Source organism: Podarcis tiliguerta, assembly GCF_965153285.1.
Source record: "Podarcis tiliguerta genome assembly, chromosome: 10".
NCBI lineage: Eukaryota > Metazoa > Chordata > Lepidosauria > Squamata > Lacertidae > Podarcis > Podarcis tiliguerta.
The window spans coordinates 54,916,564-54,940,309 of NC_139543.1; the positions used below are offsets into that span (position 1 = coordinate 54,916,564).

General features: G+C 42.9%; 1 protein-coding gene across 9 annotated transcripts in view; it reads left to right on the forward strand.

Moving 5' to 3' along the window:
* DENND5B (DENN domain containing 5B) overlaps nt 1-23,746 on the forward strand; it is a 98,532-nt gene that overhangs the window by 35,761 nt on the left and 39,025 nt on the right. For 5 of the 9 annotated variants that reach the window (XM_083401321.1, XM_083401324.1, XM_083401323.1 and 2 more), the window contains exons 2-4: nt 10,336-10,401; nt 16,493-16,602; nt 21,790-22,456. In XM_083401321.1, coding sequence (XP_083257447.1) covers nt 10,336-10,401; nt 16,493-16,602; nt 21,790-22,456 — 843 coding nt within the window. The remainder of the gene's footprint in view (nt 1-10,335; nt 10,402-16,492; nt 16,603-21,789; nt 22,457-23,746) is intronic. The other 4 variants (XM_083401328.1, XM_083401322.1, XM_083401326.1 and 1 more) reach the window with 1 other exon arrangement.

The following is a 23,746-nucleotide window of genomic DNA, read 5'->3' on the forward strand; positions in this document are numbered from 1 at the left end:
GTTGTTGCTTTCCAAAAACAGCAAGGCACGATACAAACATCATTGAAAAACAAACGTATTTTTAATCTGTCTGGCACTTTGTAAATTGGTTGTTTCACGTTCTCTTTTTATGTGAGGCTCCTTTGGATGGGTTTGGTATTTAAAAGCAGGATAAAAGTGCCTTAAATAACTAACTAAATGATATAAATAAATAAGTAGGTAGTCTTGCTGCAAACACTACACTTCTGCTACCTACTCATTAACCATGAATAAGCCACCCTAAAAACACCCCGACAGTTCATGATATCCCATTTTGATATGTCAGGCGAAGGTGTGAATGGGCTTTGTGGGAGCCAGGTTGGGACCTCTGAAGTAACCTGGTTTCTTGTATCCCACTACATTGGTGGTTTTTAAAATGTATTTTTTATTAATTCTTTGGGGAAATTTTTTTTTATCACATAGATAACTCCGAATATGTTGCACCCCACTACATTGTTGACATGTCCTAGGATTTTGCTTTTAAATAGATTTTTTTTCCTAGATGAGTTGAAAGGGCTTGACAGTCATGCCTAAGCTCACACCCTTGATTTTAACTGACATGCCAACGGAGGGTAGGAAACATTGATATGCTGGCTGCTGGAATAAGCAGTGACTGCCTTGGAAAAACGGTTCTTGAAATGTAGACTTAAGAAACGGTGTGGTGGTGTTTGGGGGGGGGCGGGTCATCTCTAGGCTGTAAGCCTTTTGCAGTCCTGCTTGATTGTTCCACGCAGAGATTGGATAACATTTGGGGAAAGGCTGTAGCTCAGTGGTTAGTATGTGCTTTGCATTTGGAGAGTCCCAGGTTTAATTCCCAGCATTGTGGGAATGTCCTCTGCTTGAAATGCCAGTCAGAATGGACAATTCTGAGCTGTTAGGTAGCTTCCTTTGTTCCTCATGCTAGGGTTATTTCTGCTTTATTCCCATATTTTATAACCAGCTTTTTGCCCTCTAACTGGAGCCCCCAGACATGTTTATGAAACCACAAACGTATTTTCTGGATATTGAATGCATTCACTCACACATTGGGCTGAAAAAGTGGCTGTATTCAGAGGTACTCATTGCATCTTGCTTGCAGTCTGTGGTTTGGAGCTGACCAGGGCTATCAAACTCAGCAATGCAGACCATGGTTAGCTGTGAAAATGAAAGGTGGGAGAAGAAGGGGAAGAGGAAGGAGCATGTCAGTTCTCAGAGCAATCCATGGTTTGCTTTGACAATGCTACAGCTGCACAGTTTCTCCGTAACTATAACTTCCCTCCTCAAATATAGATTGGACGACATTTTAGCATATTTAACATGTTACTGTAGTAGAATTTTAAGCACCAAACCATTTCATTTTCAGGAGTGTTATACATTATGCACCTGAACTGCTCATGTAGGTGCTGGGATTACCAATGGTTGATAGATAGCATCTTTTATCTCCCACTTCCATATTTCCTCTGTGGCTTTTGTCTAGTCATAAATGGAAAACAGAATATATGGCTAGATTAGGTGTGACAATATAAGCAAGTTTCTCGAGCCTGTTATACAGTGGTACCTCGGGTTACATATGCTTCAGGTTACAGACTCCGCTAACCCAGAAATATTACCTCGGGTTCAGAACTTTGCTTCAGGATAAGAACAGAAATCGTGCTCCAGCGGTGCGGCGGCAGCAGGAGGCCCCATTAGCTAAAGTGGTGCTTCAGGTTAAGAACAGTTTCAGGTTAAGAACGGACTTCCAGAACAAATTAAGTACTTAACCCGAGGTACCACTGTATTAGGATTTGGGGGAGGGCAGTGGGTGGTGTTGTGAAACAGTGCTGGACCTGGACTTCAAATCCTTGCATTTATGTTTGAGATCTGTTTACAGATCCATTCTCTGCTACAAAGCTCATTAGGTCGCCTCTGGCAGAGTTGGGATCCTTCTCAGCCTCAAGCTACCTCTTGCCTTACTGTGAAGATAACGAGGGGAACCAGATGTGATCACGCTGAGCGCCCCAGGAGGAAAGGCAGAATCAGGCTTTGGGGGATTAGGTCATAGGTCAGCCAGAGGAGGTGTGTTGATGGCAGCCTCATAAAAGCTAGTGTCATTCCTGGATTGGAAAAATCTCCACTTGGAGGTGGCGGTGATAAAAACGCCACCACTGTGAGCATTAACAGTCTGGAAACATTTTGAATGGATTTATGGCAGCCGTCCAGAAATGGCCTGTGCTGCAATTTTATGGTTCATGTCAACAAAGACAATCAGTTAAATGAAATTAAACCCTGCTGTTGACTCATAGCCGTATAGTTCTTCTGAATCAACTGTGCATGCAAAAGATTGCAGGTTCATTACTTGGCAATTCTAGGTAGGGGTGGGGGAGGGCTGTAGCTTGGTGGGGGCGCATCTGCTTTGCATGCAGAAGGCTGCAAGTTCAACCCCCAGTATCTGCAGGCAGGATTGGCAGAGATTCTGCCTGAAACCCTGGAGCGCTGCTGCCAGTCAGTGTAGACAGTACTGCACTAAATGGACCAACAGTTTGGTCTGGTTTAAGGCAGCCTGCCTATGTCCATTCCTTGTTTCCTATGATACAAGATAATAAGATTAACTTCGGGTTGTTCCAGGTGATCATCCCTCACGAACTTGCCTTCTTGCAAGGGTGACAGTGCTGTCTCTCTTAATGGGTATGTGTGCTGTATCGAAGCTTCACTCCGTGGGTGTGCCTTAAATAAAACGTTAGCAATCCTATGCTTAGAATGCTAGGACAAGGAGGCAACAGAAAGGAAATGTCTCAATTCCATGCGTGTTTGGCGTGGAGAAAAGAGAGGCTTGGGGCGAAAAGAAAATTGCTCTCTCCCATGCTTAGAATTCTGAAAATGCCAGTTCTGCACCTGCTTACTGGTGCCTTTTGGTATAAGCCTTGCGTGTGCCAAGAGTATTATAAAATAGCTTGCAGCTAGCAGTCGAAATGCAGTGGGGGGTGGGGCGTCGAAGCCGATATATGCATGAAGTGGAAGTGATCATATCTCTGAAAATTATGCATATGATACGAACTGTAATTGAGCTTTTAGTTCCTCAAGGCAAAGCACAGTTTATGTATGTTGGGTCTCTATTCTGCAAGCAGCCGTGTTGTTTGTGCTTGTGTGTGGCTTTCACTTGAATATTGCTCAGCCGGAATCTTAAGGTTTGGTCTACCTTTCAGATTGCAACACTGCCCCCCCCCCCCGGAATGTCTTTGTTATTCTGCTGGCATTTGGATGTGTAGCTATATTAAGAAACCAAAGCTGTTGGTTGGTATAACGTTACTCTCCAGGCAGACAGTGGAGATCCTTCAATTGAGGTCAGAAGGTGGAGGATGGGAAGGAAGTCTAGAATAAAACACCCTTTCTCAGATTGTATTTTTGAAAAGCTGTTGTTTAAAGCAGTCAAATTATCCTCTGCTGGAGACAAAACACACACATAGAGAGTAATTTGAAAAGGATTTCATGTGCTCTGTGAATTGTGTTATAGACCCAGCGAATCAAAATATGAAGAGTTTTATTGTACTCTGTGAATTAATATTCATTTTAATGGGTCTTGCTGATCAGTTTACTTCAGGGATTTGCATAACTTGTAGACTCAAGCAATCACAGCGAACTCCTTGTGTTAAGTGCATGAATACTTCATAGCAAAATGGGGCAGCCCCTTATTTATAAGCCCAGTAGACCAACATTTGATATAACTGAGCTCTTGGGGAATGAATGGAGGAGCTTTATTTGAAAATATTTGGGTGTCTTGTTCCTAAGTGTATTTGTAGGTCTTGCCTGTGCATACCTCAGTTCTGTGTAGAAGCTAATCAAAGAGGAATGGCTTGCGGTAATGAGATCTCGGAGGCCATATAAACACAACCATTTTTGTCTGTCGTTATAGCACCATTAGTATACTGCTCGTGTATTCATTTCCATCAGCAGTGCAGGTTGACACTTCTAAGTGTTCAACCTGTTCTGTCTCTCTCTCACTTTTCTGTCTTTTTTGCAGAGCAGATGATCTCTAGTTTTAAAAACATGAAATGAATTAAAGAGGGCTGCCCAAATGATTAGTCTGGCTTTAGCCAATAAATTTGACCTTTAAATTTTAAGTGTTCATATTACAAAATCAAATCAATGATTATTTTTTTATAATTCTGAAGGAAAGGGACAATTTCTTTTAAAAGGGGGTGCCTATTTGCCCACTAAGTACCACTGAAACAAAAGGTCTCTGTAAGCATCATCTCAAAAAATCTGGAATGCACAAGAGACTGTTTACATTGGCTCAGCCTCTCCTACACTGAATGTGCCCCCTTCAACAAGCCCACATTTCATTGGATGCGAGAATCAGACACCCACCCTGCCATCCATTCTAAGCAGGTGATTTCAGGTTGCTGCAAAGATGTGCAAATCTCATGGGCTGCATAAATTTCTGTCAGAACTTAGCACCATAGTAAACCCAAATCGTATAGCAAAGAGAGGTGGAGTTTGCAATGTGTCTAAAATTATGCATATATCTCCTAGCTTAACCCACATCTTTAGTACAGGTAGTGCATTCCATTTCTGCCAGTTGTGGCGAGGAGCAAAATGCTGCAGTAGGTGCTGAAGCTCTGTCCCTGACCACGGAAAATATAATGCTCTGTTTTCTCAGGTTTTACTAGGCTTTGCCCTCAAATTTTCATGTCTACGTCTTTTTGCTGCTGTTGCGAACTAGTAACTTTTTTCCTCAAATGGAAGCCTCAGGTTCTCAGATTACTCAATTTTCATGTAAAGATGGCCTGTATGGAATCGTGCAATTGGTCCAACTAGCCTAACACTGTATATGGTGGGGTTGAGAAATCAGGAGCCCAACTCCCATAATCCCTGCCTGTCAGCCATGTGATTATGTTTTCTTTGGCTTCTTGTTATTGAAAAATTGAATAAATACCAAAAAGGGAGAGAGACAATGGCATTACGTGTTTGCAGGGCAGCGGCTGAAGAAGGAGCCAAAAGTTTGAACCATCTTTTAGATTTAGGGGAGCTAGTCTCAAGCCCAACGACACATTCTCAAGATGGAGGGGGAGGGAACAGCTGCAGTCGCCTGCGGTTCCTGCGCAATGTTTGCCATCTTGCCAAAGGTTGCAGGCAGCTTTACGTGCAGCAATTGCATGTTGATTGCCCTCCTAAAAGACAAAATCCAGCAACTGGAGGAACGTGTAGCTACGCTCCAAAGAATTAGAGAGCTGGAGCTCTTCTTGGAAGCAACAGAGCACACCGTCTCCACCAAGGAGGAGACAGGGGACTCCCCTGAGAAGGAGGCTAGTTCACCAACACAGGAGCCCGATATGTGGAGAAACGTGACTCAAAGAAGCAGGAGGCCCAGGGTTCGCTCTGATTGTCTAGAAATACACAATCGCTTTGAGGTCCTCTCCCCTAGCATGGAAGACGAAGAGCAGACTCCATTTGAGGATCTCTCCCTCATTACAGTCGATCACGTATATGAAGATGAGCAGCAAAGTCAGTCCTCAGGGAATGTGCAGGCGACCTTGGAACGGACCGCTCACGGAAGAACCCTGACCAAACCTAAGAGAAGGCGTGTAGTGGTGATAGGGGATTCCCTACTGAGGGGAACAGAAGCAGTGATCTGTGGGCCTGACAAGATGTCTCGGGAAGTGTGCTGTCTCCCCGGGGCTAAGATCCAAGATGTAACTGAACGACTGCAAGGAATCATAAAACCCACTGACAAATACCCCTTCCTCTTGGTTCATGTGGGAACCAATGACACTGCAAGCAATAGCCTCCAGAAGATCAAAAGAGACTACGAGGCTCTGGGCAGGAAATTGAAGCAATTAAATGCACAAATCGTCATCTCATCTGTCCTCCCAGTTGAACGACGTGGCCCAGGGAGAGAGAGGAAAATAGTGGAAGTAAACAGCTGGCTTCGCAAATGGTGTAAACAGGAACGGTTTGGATTCTTAGATCACGGACTGCAGTTTCTTGAGGATGGACTTCTGGCAAGCGATGGGCTGCACCTCACAACGGTTGGGAGGAATGTTTTTGCCAAAAAACTAAGAAACCTCATCAGGAGGGCTTTAAACTGACTAATGTGGGGGAGGGAGACAGTGCTCCTGAAGGAAGGAGTCTATTAATTGATGAAGATGATCATCCAAATGTCATAGACCAAATGGAGCAAACAGCAAGCAGACCTAGTGGTGGGAGGAAAAAATCCTTAAATAAGAGACACGGGGGAATGACTAATGGACTTCAATGTCTGTACACTAATGCACAAAGCATGGGAAATAAACAAGATGAGCTTGAGCTCTTGGTACAGCAAACTAAATATGACATAATAGGCATCACTGAAACCTGGTGGGATAAGTCCCACGATTGGAATGTAAAAATGGAGGGATACAATCTATTTCAGAGAAACAGACCAGACAAGAAAGGAGGAGGAGTGGCGTTATATGTCAGGGATGTGTATACCTGTGAAGAGATCCAAGATTTAGAACCTCAAAGCCAAAGTGAGAGCATTTGGGTCAAAATTAAGGGAGAGAAGAATAATAGTGACCTCATTATGGGAGTTTACTATAGATCCCCAAGCCAAACGGAGGACATAGATGATGCCTTCCTGGAACAGATGGCCAAGCATGCAAAAGGAAGGGAGATAGTAGTAATGGGGGACTTCAATTACCCAGATATTTGTTGGATGTCAAACTCAGCCAAGAGCATAAGGTCAAACAGATTCCTCACTGGCCTTGCAGACAACTTCATTGTCCAGAAAGTGGGAGAAGCAACAAGAGGAACAGCCATTTTAGATCTGGTCCTAACCAATGTCGATGACCTGGTTAATGGGGTAGAAGTGGAAGGATCATTAGGCGCAAGTGATCATGCTCTTCTGAAGTTTACTATACAACGGAAAGGAGCAGCCAAGCATACTAGGACTCAATTTCTTGACTTTAAGAAAGCCGACTTCATAAAACTTAGGGAAGTGCTGGGTGAGATCCCATGGACAGTAATACTAAAAGGAAAGGGAGTTCATGATGGCTGGGAGTTTGTTAAGAGGGAGATAGTAAAAGCACAACTTCAGGCAATACCAATGAGACGGAAACATGGAAGGTGCCTAAAGAAGCCAGGGTGGCTATCTAAAGAACTTTTAACTGAGTTAAGATTAAAAAAGGATGTGTACAAAAAATGGAAAAGGGGGGAAACCACCAAAGAGGAATTCAAACAAATAGCCAGCACGTGTAGACACAAAGTCAGAAAAGCTAAAGCACAGAATGAACTCAGGCTTGCTAGAGAGGTTAAAAACAACAAAAAAGGCTTCTATGGGTATGTTCGTAGCAAAAGGAAGAACAAAGAAACAGTGGGGTCACTCAGAGGAGAAGATGGTGAAATGCAAACAGGGGACACAGAAAGGGCTGAACTCCTCAATGCCTTCTTTGCCTCAGTCTTCTCCGATAAAGAAAACAATGCCCGACCTGAAGAATTTGGAGGAAATGATTCAGCAGAGGAAACACAGCCCAGAATAACTAAGGAGATAGTACAAGAATACTTGGCTAGTTTAGATGTATTCAAGTCTCCAGGGCCAGATGAACTGCATCCAAGAGTATTAAAAGAACTGGCAGATGTGATCTCAGAACCACTGGCAGTCATCTTTGAGAATTCCTGGAGAACAGGCGAAGTCCCGGCAGACTGGAGGAGGGCAAATGTTGTCCCTATTTTCAAAAAGGGGAAAAGAGAGGACCCAAATAATTACCGCCCAGTCAGTCTAACATCAATACCAGGGAAGATTCTGGAGCAGATCATTAAGCAAACAATCTGTGAGCACCTAGAAAGGAATGCTGTGATCACCAATAGTCAGCATGGATTTCTGAAAAATAAGTCATGTCAGACTAACCTGATCTCATTTTTTGACAGAATTACAAGCCTGGTAGATGAAGGGAACGCAGTGGATGTAGTCTACCTTGATTTCAGCAAGGCATTTGACAAGGTGCCCCATGATATTCTTGTAAAGAAGCTGGTAAAATGCGGTCTTGACTATGCTACCACTCAGTGGATTTGTAACTGGCTGACTGACCGGACCCAAAGGGTGCTCATCAATGGTTCCTCTTCATCCTGGAGAAGAGTGACTAGTGGGGTGCCACAGGGTTCTGTCTTGGGCCCGGTCTTATTCAACATCTTTATCAACGACTTGGATGATGGACTCAAGGGCATCCTGATCAAATTTGCAGATGACACCAAACTGGGAGGGGTGGCTAACACCCCAGAAGACAGGATCACACTTCAAAACGACCTTGACAGATTAGAGAACTGGGCCAAAACAAACAAGATGAATTTTAACAGGGAGAAATGTAAAGTATTGCACTTGGGCAAAAAAAATGAGAGGCACAAATACAAGATGGGTGACACCTGGCTTGAGAGCAGTACATGTGAAAAGGATCTAGGAGTCTTGGTTGACCACAAACTTGACATGAGCCAACAGTGCGACGCGGCAGCTAAAAAAGCCAATGCAATTCTGGGCTGCATCAATAGGAGTATAGCATCTAGATCAAGGGAAGTTATAGTGCCACTGTATTCTGCTCTGGTCAGACCTCACCTGGAGTACTGTGTCCAGTTCTGGGCACCACAGTTCAAGAAGGACACTGACAAACTAGAACGTGTACAGAGGAGGGCAACCAAAATGGTCAAAGGCCTGGAAACAATGCCTTATGAGGATCGGCTAAGGGAGCTGGGCATGTTTAGCCTGGAGAAGAGGAGGTTAAGGGGTGATATGATAGCCATGTTCAAATATATAAAAGGATGTCACATAGAGGAGGGAGAAAGGTTGTTTTCTGCTGCTCCAGAGAAGCGGACACGGAGCAATGGATACAAACTACAAGAAAGAAGATTCCACCTAAACATTAGGAAGAACTTCCTGACAGTAAGAGCTGTTCGACAGTGGAATTTGCTGCCAAGGAGTGTGGTGGAGTCTCCTTCTTTGGAGGTCTTTAAGCAGAGGCTTGACAACCATATGTCAGGAGTGCTCTGATGGTGTTTCCTGCTTGGCAGGGGGTTGGACTCGATGACCCTTGTGGTCTCTTCCAACTCTATGATTCTATGATTCTATGATTCTATGATTCTATTCTACGTGTAGAAGCTTTCCTTGTTCTAAAATACTAATTCCTTTTCATTGCTGATTTTAACATCTCATATTTTGTTTGTAGATGGGGCAGTTCAGGTGTTGGCATTGCCCATGGCGGCAGCCCACACATGTTGAGAGTGTTGCTTTTAATACTTACTTCCAAGCACCATCCAATCGCCAGCTTCCAGAACAATGGGCAGGCATCCTCCTTGCAATTTTGAGATTGCCCAGTTAATGCTGCCTCCTGGTATCCAGCCCTTCTGTTTAACCCTGTCATTCAGGGCCCAGGGAATGGAGAACCGTATCCCACCCTCCACACATTTGGGGCTGCAGGGAATGCTGCCTTTAGATTTCCAGACTCCCACCAGGTCTAGCCAGCATGGGAAATATTCATGGGTGATTAGAGTTGTGCTCCAACAACACCTGGACACTCAGTCCTGAAATGGCTTTCCCATGTGCTGGCCAAATGCTGTACGTAAGTATATATTCCCAGAGTATTTTTGGCCACTACATGGTAGTTTGATTGCCATAGTACTTTTCTCATAGTAGGTGTTCCTTTAGTCCAGGCATAGAGAGCGTGCAGCCTGCCACGTGTTGTTGGACTACATCTCCCATCATCCTCAGCCAGCAGGGCCAGTGGTGATGGGAATTGTAGTCCGGCAACATTTGGAGGACCGCAGGCTTCCTATCCCTGCTGTAGATGATGTCACTGTTCCGTACATTGGTAGGGACGGAGAATCAGTGCCTCATGGGTGGCTTCTGGCATACTTCAAGCATTAACTTCTAAACTGTATTGTACTGCACTGTAACCTCTTAGAACACAGATTAAGGATCACTTGCTTAAACTTTATAGAATGCTTCCCCTTCATTGATGCTCGTGTGGAGGCAGCGATATCTGAACTACCCCCTAGTGTGTTCCATTGCTGTTTACTATCACAGACAATGCACAGCCCATTTGGAAAAGCAGCACAAATTTGAAATGATTGAGCACATTAAAAAAACACCTAGTGTTTGTCTCAATTGGGTTCCTGCAGGAGACTTTCCTGGTGGGCTGAGCTCTGTGTGGATATGTGTGTGTGTGTGTCCATCTTAACATGCATTGTTCCATTCTTTTGCTTTCTGTCAGAAGCAGTGGAAGGAAATATTGCTACTTCATGGTGCATGTCTCCTTTTCTTAACCATGTTTTTGTGTGTGTCTGCACTTTCTGTTCATTTTGTTCATACGTGCTTTTTGTTTCTGTTGTGTTATGTAGTCTTATACCAGTGGCTAGAAGCCGATCGTCATGGCAGGAGCTCAGATACTGCAAACAGAACATCAGGTAAAAAAAAAAAAGATGGCGGATACTTACAAATTTAATCTCCAGATTTCCTGTAATCACACCCATCTTGCACTTTAAATTCAATTGAACACTCTTCCTTTGATTGGTTCAATCTTGATTAATTCCTTGTAATCAATAATCAATAAATCTATTATTTCCCGGTTCTCCATGGCAGATGTGGTTATATGCCAGAAGAAGACAATCTTTTTCTTCGGTCTGGAAATGTCCCCTACAGCTACCCTGAATACTTTTTAGGATTTCCTGTGAAAGGTCATAACAAGTTTGTTTTGCTTTAATCCTGTCCTCCTGCCTTCAACACAAGTTCCCAGAGCAGCTCTCAGTGCAAAAAAACCCCCCTGAAAACGGCATTGAATTAAGAGCAGCATCAGTTCTAGCAAAACATCAGTAGCCTGACTAGATAGAAATTGAATCAAGATTCCCCACCCCCCAAAATTCTGGTACCAAAAAGATTACAGATTTTGATACCAGGTGTACCTCTCCAGGCGAAGAGTTGCAAAACTTTGGCCACCATCAAAGGAAAGGTCACATCTCCAGTTGCCACCTGCCTCGCTGACAGTAGTGGAACCTGGAAAATTGCCCTTTAGGCAAGCATCTGAGTTTATAGGCAAGTTCTTGTGGGAGGATGTAAGATGCATAAAGTAATGTTTTATCTTCTGGAACAAGAGCTACTGGGGGGAAACTGTGGGAGAAGGAAATTGCTCTCACATTCTAACAGTTCCTAAGGAATGGTCTGTAGTAATAACTTTAGACTTCCTTTTCTTCTTCCTTGTTTCCTTGTTCCTTGCTGCTTTTAATCGGCATCCTATTCCTGCATTGATTACACATTTCAGATACTCCCAATGTCCAGGTTCCCAGTAGATTTTCAAACCCATTTGTTTTTGGGAAAAGTGAAATATTTTAATGTTAAGCATATTTTAATCCTGATTAATATATTGTCTGCAATATTCTTGAAGCACTGTTGGCTACTTATCTAAGAACACTATATGATGCAACTTTAATTTACAGCTTAATGGAGACCACTTAGCTCCCCATATAAAACAGAGAGGTGCTAATTTAACAGCAGCATCCATAACATTTAGTTACACATTTGTAAGCCTAAATTGCCCTAGATTTTGCAGGCAGACAAGAGAAAGGAGTTAGCTAATTATAACTGTTTATTTTGTTCATTCTTGCATTTACATCCTGTCTTTACTCCAAGGAGCTTGAGGTAGTATACCTGGTTTTCTCCCTTCTCATTTTATCCTCAAAACAACCCTGCGAGGTAGGTTAGGCTAGAAGACAATGGCTGGCCAAAAAACAGGGTCTTGGGGAATGCTCACTATGCACAAAAAGAGGAGCCCGATGTGCACATAGGACATATTGTTCTTTTCATACCCCCTGCACATACAAAACTTTCATATTGGCATCAGAGTCTCTAAATAAATGATGATCTTGCAGTATTTTGCAGAGGGAATGACTTATGGCTGCACAAAGTTGCTGCCCACCGGCCCCCTTCAGAAGGATGAATACAATATATACACATTCAGCTGAATGCAAGGAGGTTCTTCCACATTGGTTCCTGAGCACATAGAGAAGACTATGTTTGGGTGCTAAGGCAAACATGGTTTGGTTTCCCCTTCAGACCTTTTGCTTAGCAGGTGAAGGTCAGGGTGGGTCCCACAAGGACACTGGAGCCAGGGCATGACCCCCCCCCCATGTGTCCTTAATGCATGGAAGAATAACTTCAGAAGGTGCATACTGACTAACAGTAACAAGTACAGTGGTACCTCGGGTTACATACGCTTCAAGTTACAGACTCTGCTAACCCAGAAATAGTGCTTCAGGTTAAGAACTTTGCTTCAGGATAAGAACAGAAGTCGGGCTCCTGCGGTGCAGCGGCAGCGGGAGGCCCCATTAGCTAAAGTGGTGCTTCAGGTTAAGAACAGTTTCAGGTTAAGAACGGACCTCCAGAACGAATTAAGTATTTAACCCAAGGTACCACAGTATGTTGCATTTAAGAAAGTCTTACTTTAACAATGAAATCTGACTTGAAAACCAGTGTAGCACAGTGCCTAAAAGTGTTGGACTTGGACCATAGAAATGTGTGCAAATCTCCATTCATCCTTGATGAAATTTTAAAGGATGCTCAAAAAATGAAACGTTACACTAGTAAGCCAGTATTTACCCTTATTGTTAGTCTAATTTTGCAACATTTGAAACTTCTAACTCGGAGACTCCACAACACTGAGAGCTTGTAATAAAACATACTGTTTTATATATATTGTCAGACATTCACAGTTCTCTTTTCTGGAGACTCATTTTTAGTAGAGTTTTCCCTTCGGCTGTATCTTCATATATTCACTAGAGGAAAAAATGGCAACAGATTAATAAAATACAACTTTATTGCATCACACACATTATTATTTCTTCAATAATTTCTAGCCCTGTTGCAGGTCTGCGTTGGGTGAAATCCTCTTATTATTTTATGCTCTGCAGTTCCCATTAGTTTGCATATCAGTCATAGAGTGCCACTGCAATGGTAATTTATTATAGTAGTTTTCTCTTGGATTAGGACGTAAAGGCTTACTGCCATAATACTGCCTATTATGGGATTTTAGAATGAGTGTGAGTGGGACACAGCAATATTTACAAAGGCTTAGAAAGCAAATAAATTGCACCATTTTCTGTATTTCAGAACATGTTTGAGTGCATGACTGCAATCCTGTGCACATTTATCTAGCTAGGTAGTCCCAATAAGTGCATTCAGACTTACTTTTGATGAATAGTTTTGATTTCCCGCATCTTGCCATATGCGAATTAAAATAAGTTACTGAGCCAGTGCAATTTGTAAGTTAATATTATAATTACTAACTTATGACACCCCCAAGACATGCATTCCTCACCTTTGCAGGTGCTTGAAAACATCTTTATTTTTGCAGTACAAAGTAAGCAAAAGTAGAACTACTGGAACTCTTCTCAGTGTTTGGCTTTGTGGATTATATTTTTTTCAGCTGAGAAAGTAATTCTAGTGATACAGTTATTCAGCAAAATGATTTTTGTTCAACTTTAAAATTTCAAAATATGCAAGTCTCAAATACCTAGAAAAACCTACAATTATATATTAGATGCCAAGATCCATATTTATTGCTGTGAGGGTGGTGGAGCGATGCTTGCTCCAGTTCTCATATGAGTTTTCCAAACTTCAAAGCACTGGCTGCAGTACACCACAACATACGCACCAAGCAGATAAGTCTACATAACTATACAATGTTGCTCTACAACAAGCAGTAATCTGCACCATTCGTTGCAGTGTTTTCAGCCCTTTGATTGGCAGCCTGTATACACATGTGTATTTCTCTGTGTTGTGTTGTATTTAGTCCTCTTTTGCAATTGCTTTTCTAAACTGGGCCTTACTACACATTGCATCTTTTTGTGTTAGTAGCTATTATTTTTTTCTAAAAAGCAAAAAATGAGCAGGACATTTTTCTCCAATTTAAAGCAGAGACAGGAAAATGTATGTAAATGTGTGGAGGTGTATATGTTCCAGGAAAATAACAAACTGAGAATGGCTTTTATGTTTACTTTTAGGTGTATATTCTAAACAGATATATTGCTGAAAAAACAAAAGTGGTGAATTTGATGAGACTCATAGCTGGAGATGTGTTTATTGTACATCTTTGCTTGATGGGAAGCTGTTTTATCGAGTGTTTAATATTCTGTTGGGAGCTGCCCAGAGTGGCTGGGGAAACCCAGACGGATGGGCGGGGTATGAATAATAAATTATTATTATATATTATATTACAGCCTTCCCCTGGCACAAGTGTATTACAAGATAAACATTGGCTTGCTTCTGTGTAAAGTTTCAAAATGATCCTAACCAGCAGATTGTACCTTGCTGAGTTGAGTGAGAAGTTCAGCAGTTAACGGACAGGCCATTCTCTAAGGGCAGGTATAGTTTACTAGAAGTTGCTAGACTACAGTTTAATAGACTATGGTTTACTAGAAGTTGCTAGACTACAGTTCCCATCTTCCCTTCCCATTGGCCATATTGGCTGGGGCTGATGGGAGTGATAACAGCTTCTGGGGAGCTGAAGTTTAGCCACATGAGCTATGGGGCTTGAGGGTGCCTTATGTCTAAGGTGCATTTTTATGTAGTTTTTATGATGCACAAGGATTCTGAGATAAGACTTAGGCGTTCCTGAAGAAATGTGGAACTACCTCAACAGAACCTAGTATCTTTCTTGTAGGTGATAACAAGTATTGATTGTTTTCTATCTAGGATTTTATCTCCAGATTTTGTGGGACTCCCAATTCCCATCAGCTCCAGGCAGCTGGGACTGGGCACAGAAGTTAATTTAGGGTCTTGCCATCAACCCAACCCTTTAAAGCAGAGGAAGGGTAAGCTCCGTTGCACAGTAGAAATCTGTTCCACTAGCAGAGAGGGGGGATCCACCAGGGCCTTATAACACTGGTCCTGAAAGACCTACATTGGCTCCCAGGACGTTTCTGAGCACAATTCAAAGTGTTGGTGCTGACCTTTAAAGCCCTCAATGGCCTCTGTCCAGTATACCTGAAGGAGCATCTCCACCGCCGTCACTCAGCCCAGACATGGAGGTCCTCCTCCGAGGGTCTTCTGCTGGTTCCCTCACTGAGAGAAGCGAAGTTACAGGGAATCGGGCAGAGGGCCTTCTTGGTAGTGGCACCCTACCTGTGGAACACCCTCACTTCAGATGTCAAGGAGATAAAGAATTACACAACTTTTAGAAGACATCTGAAGGCAGCCCAGCATCAGGAAGTTTTTAATGTTTGATGTTATGCTGTGTTTTAATATATGCTATAAGCCTCTAGAGTGGCTGGGGAAACCAAGCCAGATGGGCAAGGTATAAATATTATTATTATTATTATTACTACTACTACTACTACTACTAATGCTTACTACTGCTAGATATAGTGCTATACTTTTGGGGTGGGTGGGGAACGAGGGGCCAGCACTGAAACTGATGGTGCTAAATTGAATGCCCTTCGCCTTGTTTCTCAACCAAGAAGAATGTTGTGGGTTCACTTTTCCTTTCTGAAGTTCCCATCTCCTGAAGTTTGGTGCTATCACTGTCTAGGGCCAGCCTGAGATGTTTTGCCACGTGAAGCAGGTGGCATAAAGCACACCACCATAGGCAAGTCTCCCGTGCAAGCCCAGTTGAAATGAACTGTGGTCTCCTTATGCAACTTATATTCAGTTGCGCTTTTGCTAGAGAACTCTGGTGACGCCATACCTGTTAGGCATTACAGTGTTCAACATGGAGGTTTTCAGAAGTGCAAATAGCATCTGCTTGTGGTGGGCTGATAATTATCACTATCCTACCAAGTGGCTAGAGAGAATTCAATGCTTTCCTCCCTAATGGTGCCAATGGGGCATTTCCTGGGTTTAAAACACCTTGGCTGCTTGCTAGGATCCTCATACTTTTCAGCCCCTTTCCCTGATGCTTTTCTGCATTAAAAACAACAGGGCTGCATGACCAGTGCATAGATGCAGTTAACATGGTGGCTTGGCCCTTTGTAGAGATGCTGAAACTTCTAGGTCTCATTGAGCAGGAGTTTTTTGGAGTGCCTCAGTGGACCTTTCTACCAGCTTTTTCTTAAGTAGACAAACATGAGCATTCCTCCCTTGGTGATGGGGAGCTGATCCCTGGATCACATTTTTTCACATTTGTTTCTTATTGCAGACACTGTTGTATACCATGCAAGTATGCCGGAGATTAGACTGAATACATTAAACTTGGGCAAGAGTATTAAGTTGCCAGTTTGGCTCACAGCCATTCTACAGCAGCCCCTAATGACGATTGTGAGTTTTCAGCACTGCTTTTAGTAGCTTTAAAATGCACCCACATCAGTTCAAATTACAGAACCAAGTTAACTGAAGGAAGGAACGGCTGAATGCATCTTGTGCACGTCCTTTAGACCTTCCTTTTCTAAAAGCCGATGAAGTAAAAATGTACATGTCCTTTCCCTCTGCATTTTCTTCTTTGATCAGATGTTGAGCAGGCCAGATGTCTTGCAAACCAGTTGTTGTGACTATTGTGTTTATTTGTTGCAGGAGAAAACTTTGACCAGAGCCCCTTAAGAAGAACTTTCAAGTCCAAAGTCTTGGCTCACTATCCCCAGAACATAGAGTGGAACCCCTTTGATCAAGATGCAGTCAACATGGTATGTAGAGAAAACTCCTTCCAAAGAGAGGGCTCCTCCTTCCATTATTTTCCCCATCTCTATAGGAAGGCTGGTTTCTCTTGCATGCTTCAGCCTTCCTCTCTTCCTATCTCCTTCAGCCACAGGGTGAAAAGTAGGCTGGGGAGGCTGGGGAAAGTAGCAGTGTAGGATTTTGGTGTAGTGATTGCTTAAGGCTGCATATCAACTTGAAGTCCCCCCCCCCTTTTTTTTTTTTAATGCGCTGAGACCCACTGAGTTCCATGAAGCTTAATTTCCAAGTAAACGTAGGCTTGCCCCCTAAATTTAAGCAGAGAAGCTTTGGGTTAGTTTCCCCTTCTGTTTCCTTGTTGGCTTTTAGGCTGTCACACTGAACCAGTTTTCTGCTTGAAAGTATTCCTTTCAAAAGGAGTACGATTTTCAGATTATCCTTCGTCAACTGTTATTGGTGGAACGCTAGTTTTGCCAGTGAATATTACTCTTGTATAAAGCAGTATTGGGCAGAATTCAGGCTTGGCAGAACCTACTGTTTTGCTTTGTTTACTAGATCCCAAATTTAGAGCTAGGTACAAAATAGTGGCAAGGGATTTATTATTGGAATTACAGAGCAATCTGTCTGTGAAGTTTCCTCCCTTACTTCTTTGTGGTCCCAAATGCGTTCAGAAATTCAGCATGCCTCTTCTGTTCAGAGCCACCTGGTGATCCCATCTACATTTCAAAGGTTAAGGCTTGTCTTATCAGCAAGCACAGCCATAGAATCATAGAATTGCAGAGTTAGGAGGAACTCAAGGGTTATCTAGTCCAACCCCCTGCAGTGCAGGAAAGCATCCATGACAGATGACCACCCAACCTCTGCTTAAAAACCTCCAGGGTTTGTTTATTTATGTTCCTGACTCTTAAGCAGTCTATTGTCCCAGACTTACAAGCCTCCTTCCCTCTCTTACCTGTTTTCTCTCCCTCCCGTTGTCCCCTTCTGTAAGCTCTCAGTTCACCACATTCATGCTCATTTCCCCTATTCTTGCTTCAATCAGTATCTTGCTTGTCCTTCTCCTCCTTTTCATGCTCACTCACACATTCACTCTCTTCTCTCACAGGCTTTCATTCATTCATTCATCACTTGTTTTGCTCCTGTTTCCCTTCTGGGCAGGCCAGTCCACTGTCCCTCAGAGCTTGTGGGGGGCCGGACTATATTTTAAAAAAGAAAGAAAGAACGAATTCCTATGCCCCACAAATAACCCAGAGATGCATTTTAAATAAAAGCACACATTCTACTCGTCTAAAAATGCCAGGCAGGCCCCACAAATAACCCAGAGGTGCATTTTAAATAAAAGGACACATTCTACTCATGTAAAAACATTCTGATTCTCAGACCGTCCGCGGGCTGGATTTAGAAGGCGATTGGGCTGCATCCGGCCCCCGGGCCTTAGGTTGCCTACCCCGGTCTACAGTCCTCATCAGAACCAAGACGAAAACAGAACAGGCTACTTTAGGCCTTCTTCACTTCCTGACCTATTAATGACACCATTCTATATGTTGATGGGGTGAAAACAATGTGCTAAGATAAATAATCCTTATGGAGCTGCTTCTGCCCGAAATCTTGTTTGTTGTCATTTTAAGGGCTGGGGAATAAAAGCCTCACTTTAGAGAGCATTTCTCTCTCCCCCGCTAACAATAACCATAGGCGGTTGCTGGCTTTCGTTGCTCTTTTTCTTTTAGTATTAGTTTTGTCATTGCCTTGCATTTCTGCCTGCCTTTTATATAAATAGCAATTGGTGGTCTTCCTTGGAGGCGAATGCATGAGCTTTTTTGAAAGTTAGCCCATGGGGGAGCTTTCTGGGACTGCTGGATGTTAAATGGATTGCAAATGGCTTCTGAGAAATCTAGTTCATGGAAAAGGAGATAGGAAGGGAGAATCCTTTTCTAAACTGCAGCTCTCCATTTGTACTGAACCTTGCAGGATGTAACAAACATTGAAACCTCTGTTTTCTCACAGACAGCAATGGCTGCTTTTCATCCTGCACTTAAATTATGGGGGATATCCCAGGTGACTCATGTCCTTATCCATTGGCAAATGTAAATTTTCCCAAGCTGTTGCTTCTTATCCTTTCTTGCTTATTCCCCACCCCCACCCTGGGAATTAGTATTAAGTCCTTTCTACGTGACTATTTTATAATAATAATAATAATAATAATAATAATAATAATAATAATAATAATAATAATTTATTATTTATACCCCGCCCATCTGGCTGGGTTTCCCCAGCCACTCTGGGCGGCTTCCAAAAGAATATTAAAATACTGTGATACATCAAACATTAAAAGCTTCCCTAAACAGGGCTGCCTTCAGATGTCTTCTAAAAGTCTGGTAGTTGTTGTTCTCTTTGACATCTGGTGGGAGGGCGTTCCACAGGGAGGGCGCCACCACCGAGAAGGCCCTCTGCCTGGTTCCCTGTAACTTGGCTTCTCGCAGTGAGGGAACCGCCAGAAGGCCCTCGGTGCTGGACCTCAGTGTCCGGGTAGAGCGATGGGGGTGGAGACGCTCCTTCAGGTATACTGGACCGAGGCCGTTTAGGGCTTTAAAGGTCAGCACCAACACTTTGAATTGTGCTCGGAAACGTACTGGGAGCCAGTGTAGGTCTTTCAAGACCGGTGTTATATGGTCTCGGCGGCTGCTCCCAGTCACCAGTCTGGCCGCTGCATTCTGGATTAGTTGTAGTTTCCGGGTCACCTTCAAAGGTAGCCCCACGTAGAGCGCATTGCAGTAGTCCAAGCGGGAGATAACCAGAGCATGCACCACTCTGGCAAGGCAGTCCGCGGGCAGATAGGGTCTCAGCCTACGTACCAGATGGAGCTGGTACACAGCTGCCCTGGACACGGATTTAACTTGTGCCTCCATGGACAGCTGTGAGTCCAAAATGACTCCCAGGCTGCGCACCTGGTCCTTCAGGGGCACAGTTACCCCATTCAGGACCAGGGAATCCTCCACACCTATTTTAGGATCTATGAGCCTGGAAACGTAAGGTTGAGTAAGTCATAGCCCTGAAAAATGGTAGATCCTGCCGCAATCACTACCCTTGCTTGATCTACTCCCTACTGGCAGAATATTATTGGCTAGAATTGCAGCTGCCAAACAGTCTAATGAATATATGTTCATTTAATGTATTATTTCTTGGTTTGATTCCATTTGTGAATCACATCCCATATAATATCTCAAAGCATTTTCACAGGAAAAAAACATCAATGAAAACGTGTGTTTATGAATAGACATGCATTTTCCTAACTTGTAAGTGTACTTTTGACAAGAAAGAGTTGATTCCTCACTCTGGACAGTGACAAGACCCTTCTGCAAGTCCCTCTCACCACAATACCTCAGGAGGACCACAAACAGAATTCCTTCCCCATCATTAGGATTGTGTTGTCTGGCACTAGAGGAGGTGCACATGCAACACCTTGTGCCCTCAGCTGTTTAGGGCTTTATAAATGATTGTCAATACCTTGAGTTGTGGCCACTAGCTTACAGGCAGTCCTTGCTTTGCAGTTACTAAATGCCCAACAAGACTCAGTCTCTGGGTTGTGGGTTCAAGCCCCACGTTGGGCAAAAGATTACTGCATTGCAGGGGGTTGGACTAGATGATCCTCGTAGTCCCTCCAAACTCTACAGTTCTGTGATTTTGAGTGTGTGTTTACTGTGGACGTACACATCCCACAGGGGCTTGTGTTACACATGATCTCTCTCTCACGTGCAAACGCCCAGGCACACGCAAATTATAGATAAATATTTTGAATCTTCTGTTAAGTGGCAGACAAGCCCACATCACATACCTCAGTGAGGCATTTCCAAATTTATGCTTCCTTCCATAGATGTTGTCCAGTATACCCCAAATGTATTTTGTTGTTGTTGAATCAATCTCAGTTTTAAATCTAGCCTGGAAAATCTCTGATTGCAGGATGTGGTGGTAGAAATGCTGCCCTGTGAGCATTAACAATCTGGAAACATTTTGAATGAATGCATGGCTGCCATCCAGAAATAGCCTTTGTTGACATGAACCATAAAATTGTAACACAGGCTATCAGTTAGATGAAATTAAACCCTGCTACTGAGTCATATCCATGCATTAACTGTAAAAGGGATTTTGAGGACCCAGTCTGAATGACTCACAGTGATGACAATACTAGATCTACACTTGCCCGTCTCACTGTTCTGCTTCCAGTGCCAATGGTTGAGTTGCATTTCACGTCTGGTAAATCAGTAATTTTAGTGTTCTCTGTAGCTAGCGGCATTGAGTGAGAATAATGGGATTTTACCTTGTTGGATGCTAAATACGGTTATGCTTTGCCTTTACCTTTACAGTCAGTGGTGTCCAAACTTTTTTCAAAGAGGGCCAGATTTGATGAAGTGAAGGGCTTTTTTTAGGATTGAAGTTGTTGAGGTTTTTTAGGATTTTACCCCAGGAAATAAACTGCCACAGAGGCTGGATTAAACCAACTGGCAGGCCGTATTCGGCCCCCGAAACGGATTTTGGACATGCCTGCTTTACACCTATGCTTCCACTACCAAAATTAATAAGAACATATATTTCTTTGTAACTTGTATAAAGTTGCTGCAGCTATTTGTTCCATGGGGAATCCTGGTTGGGTTTTCCTTTCTTCCTTTTTTCTGATTGCGGTTTCCTTGAACAATTCAGCTTTTGCTTGCTTATTTTTTTTTACCAGTAAATTTTGCTCCCTTTTAAGAATTATGTGTACTCCACATTACTGACAAAGGAAATAGAGGAGCTCTTGTTCGCTGCATTATTGAGATACTCACATTTAACTCATGAGGCTGTAAATGAATTTATGAACGGTGCCAAATGGCTGTTGCAGTATAATTGTGCAAAGTCATTCCATTTGCTTCATAAAAAATACAAATTAAAGGCTATGTCCTTTTGTGCTTGAGGCTGGGAATCTTATTTTCAAGAGTGCAGATTTTTTTTTTAATTAACTGGTTTAACAAGATAGCTTTCTCCATCTTCTTCTGCCATAAGCATCTCCTGTGCAAACCCTCTTGAACCAAACAGGAATTATACAAATGGTGTGAGCTCCTGGACATTGCATTGGGGCCTGCACAAGAGAAACATCCTTGTGGATTATACCAGGTAAAATTAGATGAGCTACTGATGTGTTGTGTTCCCCCTCCCCACTCTTCTTGCAGTTATGTATGCCCAAAGGGCTATCCTTCAGGACTCAGACCGATAACAGAGACCCCCAGTTCCACTCGTTCATCATTACCCGGGAAGACGGTTCCCGCACTTACGGGTTCGTACTCACCTTTTACGAGGAGGTCACGAGCAAGCAGATTTGCACAGCTATGCAGACGCTTTATCAAATGCACAACGCAGAGCAATGCAACAGCGTCTGCGCCTCGTCGTCGTGCAGCATGGACTCCCTGGCAAGCAGCCTCGACGAAGGTGACTCCACGTCGCTGGCCAAGATGCAACGCTACAACTCCTACGATATCAACAGGGACACTCTCTACGTCTCCAAGTGCATTTGCCTCATTGCTCCCCTTCCTTTCATGCAAGCCTGCAAGAAATTCCTCATCCAGCTTTACAAGGCAGTCACCTCCCAGCAACCTCCACCTTTACCCCTGGAGAGCTACATCCATAACATTCTTTATGAAGTGCCCCTTCCGCCTCCAGGAAGGTCTCTCAAATTCTACGGGGTCTATGAGCCTATCTTTTGCCAGAGACCCGGGCCTAATGAACTCCCGCTATCCGACTACCCTCTCCGGGAGGCCTTTGAGTTATTGGGTTTGGAGAACCTCATCCAGGTTTTTACGTGTGTTCTCCTAGAAATGCAGATCCTTCTTTATTCTCAAGGTAAGCTGACTTAACTTTTAGTTCAATCAGGTTGCTGAGTTTTCGTCTAACTTGCCCACATGAATGGTAATAGCGGGTGGTGGTTTTTTCAGAAACAATGTTTTTAAAAGAACTGACCTGAAACAGCCAAACAATATCTTTTAAAGCCAAATGCATATATCTTAACAGTGTGCTCTGCATTCTCCTACAAATTTAGTCTAAGCACCAACTGAAGATTCACCATCGTTGCAAAGGCTGTGACTGCCTTCCAAGAAAATTATAACCTTCAGGAGTACGGCAGTTTCTGTGGAAAGACGTTGCTTATTTTTGGGTGTTAACCCTTTTGACTGCTTAGCTCAGAGCATTTCACACCAATATTTTTCTTAACATATTTAAAATAGTTTGCAGGGTCTTCTGGACTGACTTTTAAAAGCAATTACCTCACTTTTTAATTTTTCTTCTGTATCTGAATTTCTGTGCTGCCCCTTTGAAGGCGTGTGTGTGCACACATGTATTTTATTTGCTTATATATCATGTGTGTGTCATGAATATTGTGGGAAAGTGTGCGGTCCAACATTTTAAAACTTATCCTATTCTGAGGCTGTTAATACAGCTTCCTGAAGATAAGTGACAAATGCTACCAGCACAAGATTGCTACCAGAGAGGGGTGAATTAAATTGTTAACTCTGCAGAAAGGAGGAAATCTGTTTCGGATGTGTGCCTGCAAGCAATTTAAAGAAGAGTTTAAATTCCCCTGGCCTTGCAATTTAAGCCTTTTTCTGTTCATAGGCATTTATTTGTTGTTATTTAATTTAAAGATTCATATTCTTCCAGGGCAGTTTACAAAAACAAGATACTACATAAAATTAAAACATAACTAAGAACTAGGGGGGAGGGGAGAGGATTTTTTAATTATAGAGGGGAAAGTTTTAAAATTGAAAAAAAGTGGAAGAATAAACATATCCTTGCCTGCACTGAAAGGACAGCAATGTTGGTGCCAGATAGATGAATTCAAGTAGGTTTATCCCTCCAGATGTGAGGCTGCCCTCCAGATGTGGGGCTACAGCCCCCATCATCCCTGACTATTGGCCATGTGGTCTGGGGAAACTACATTGGCTACCCCCTAATTTATTTATTTTGTGTATTAAATGTGTAGCCCATTCTTCCTCCCGAAGGAGCCCAGAACTGCAACCACCAGAAAGTTAAGAAGGTAGAATTAAAAATAAAACAAGAACAACAAAATAACTATGTTTTTAAATAACATTTAAGAAGAAAGACATCTGAAACAGTTTTTTAAACGAATAAGGTAAT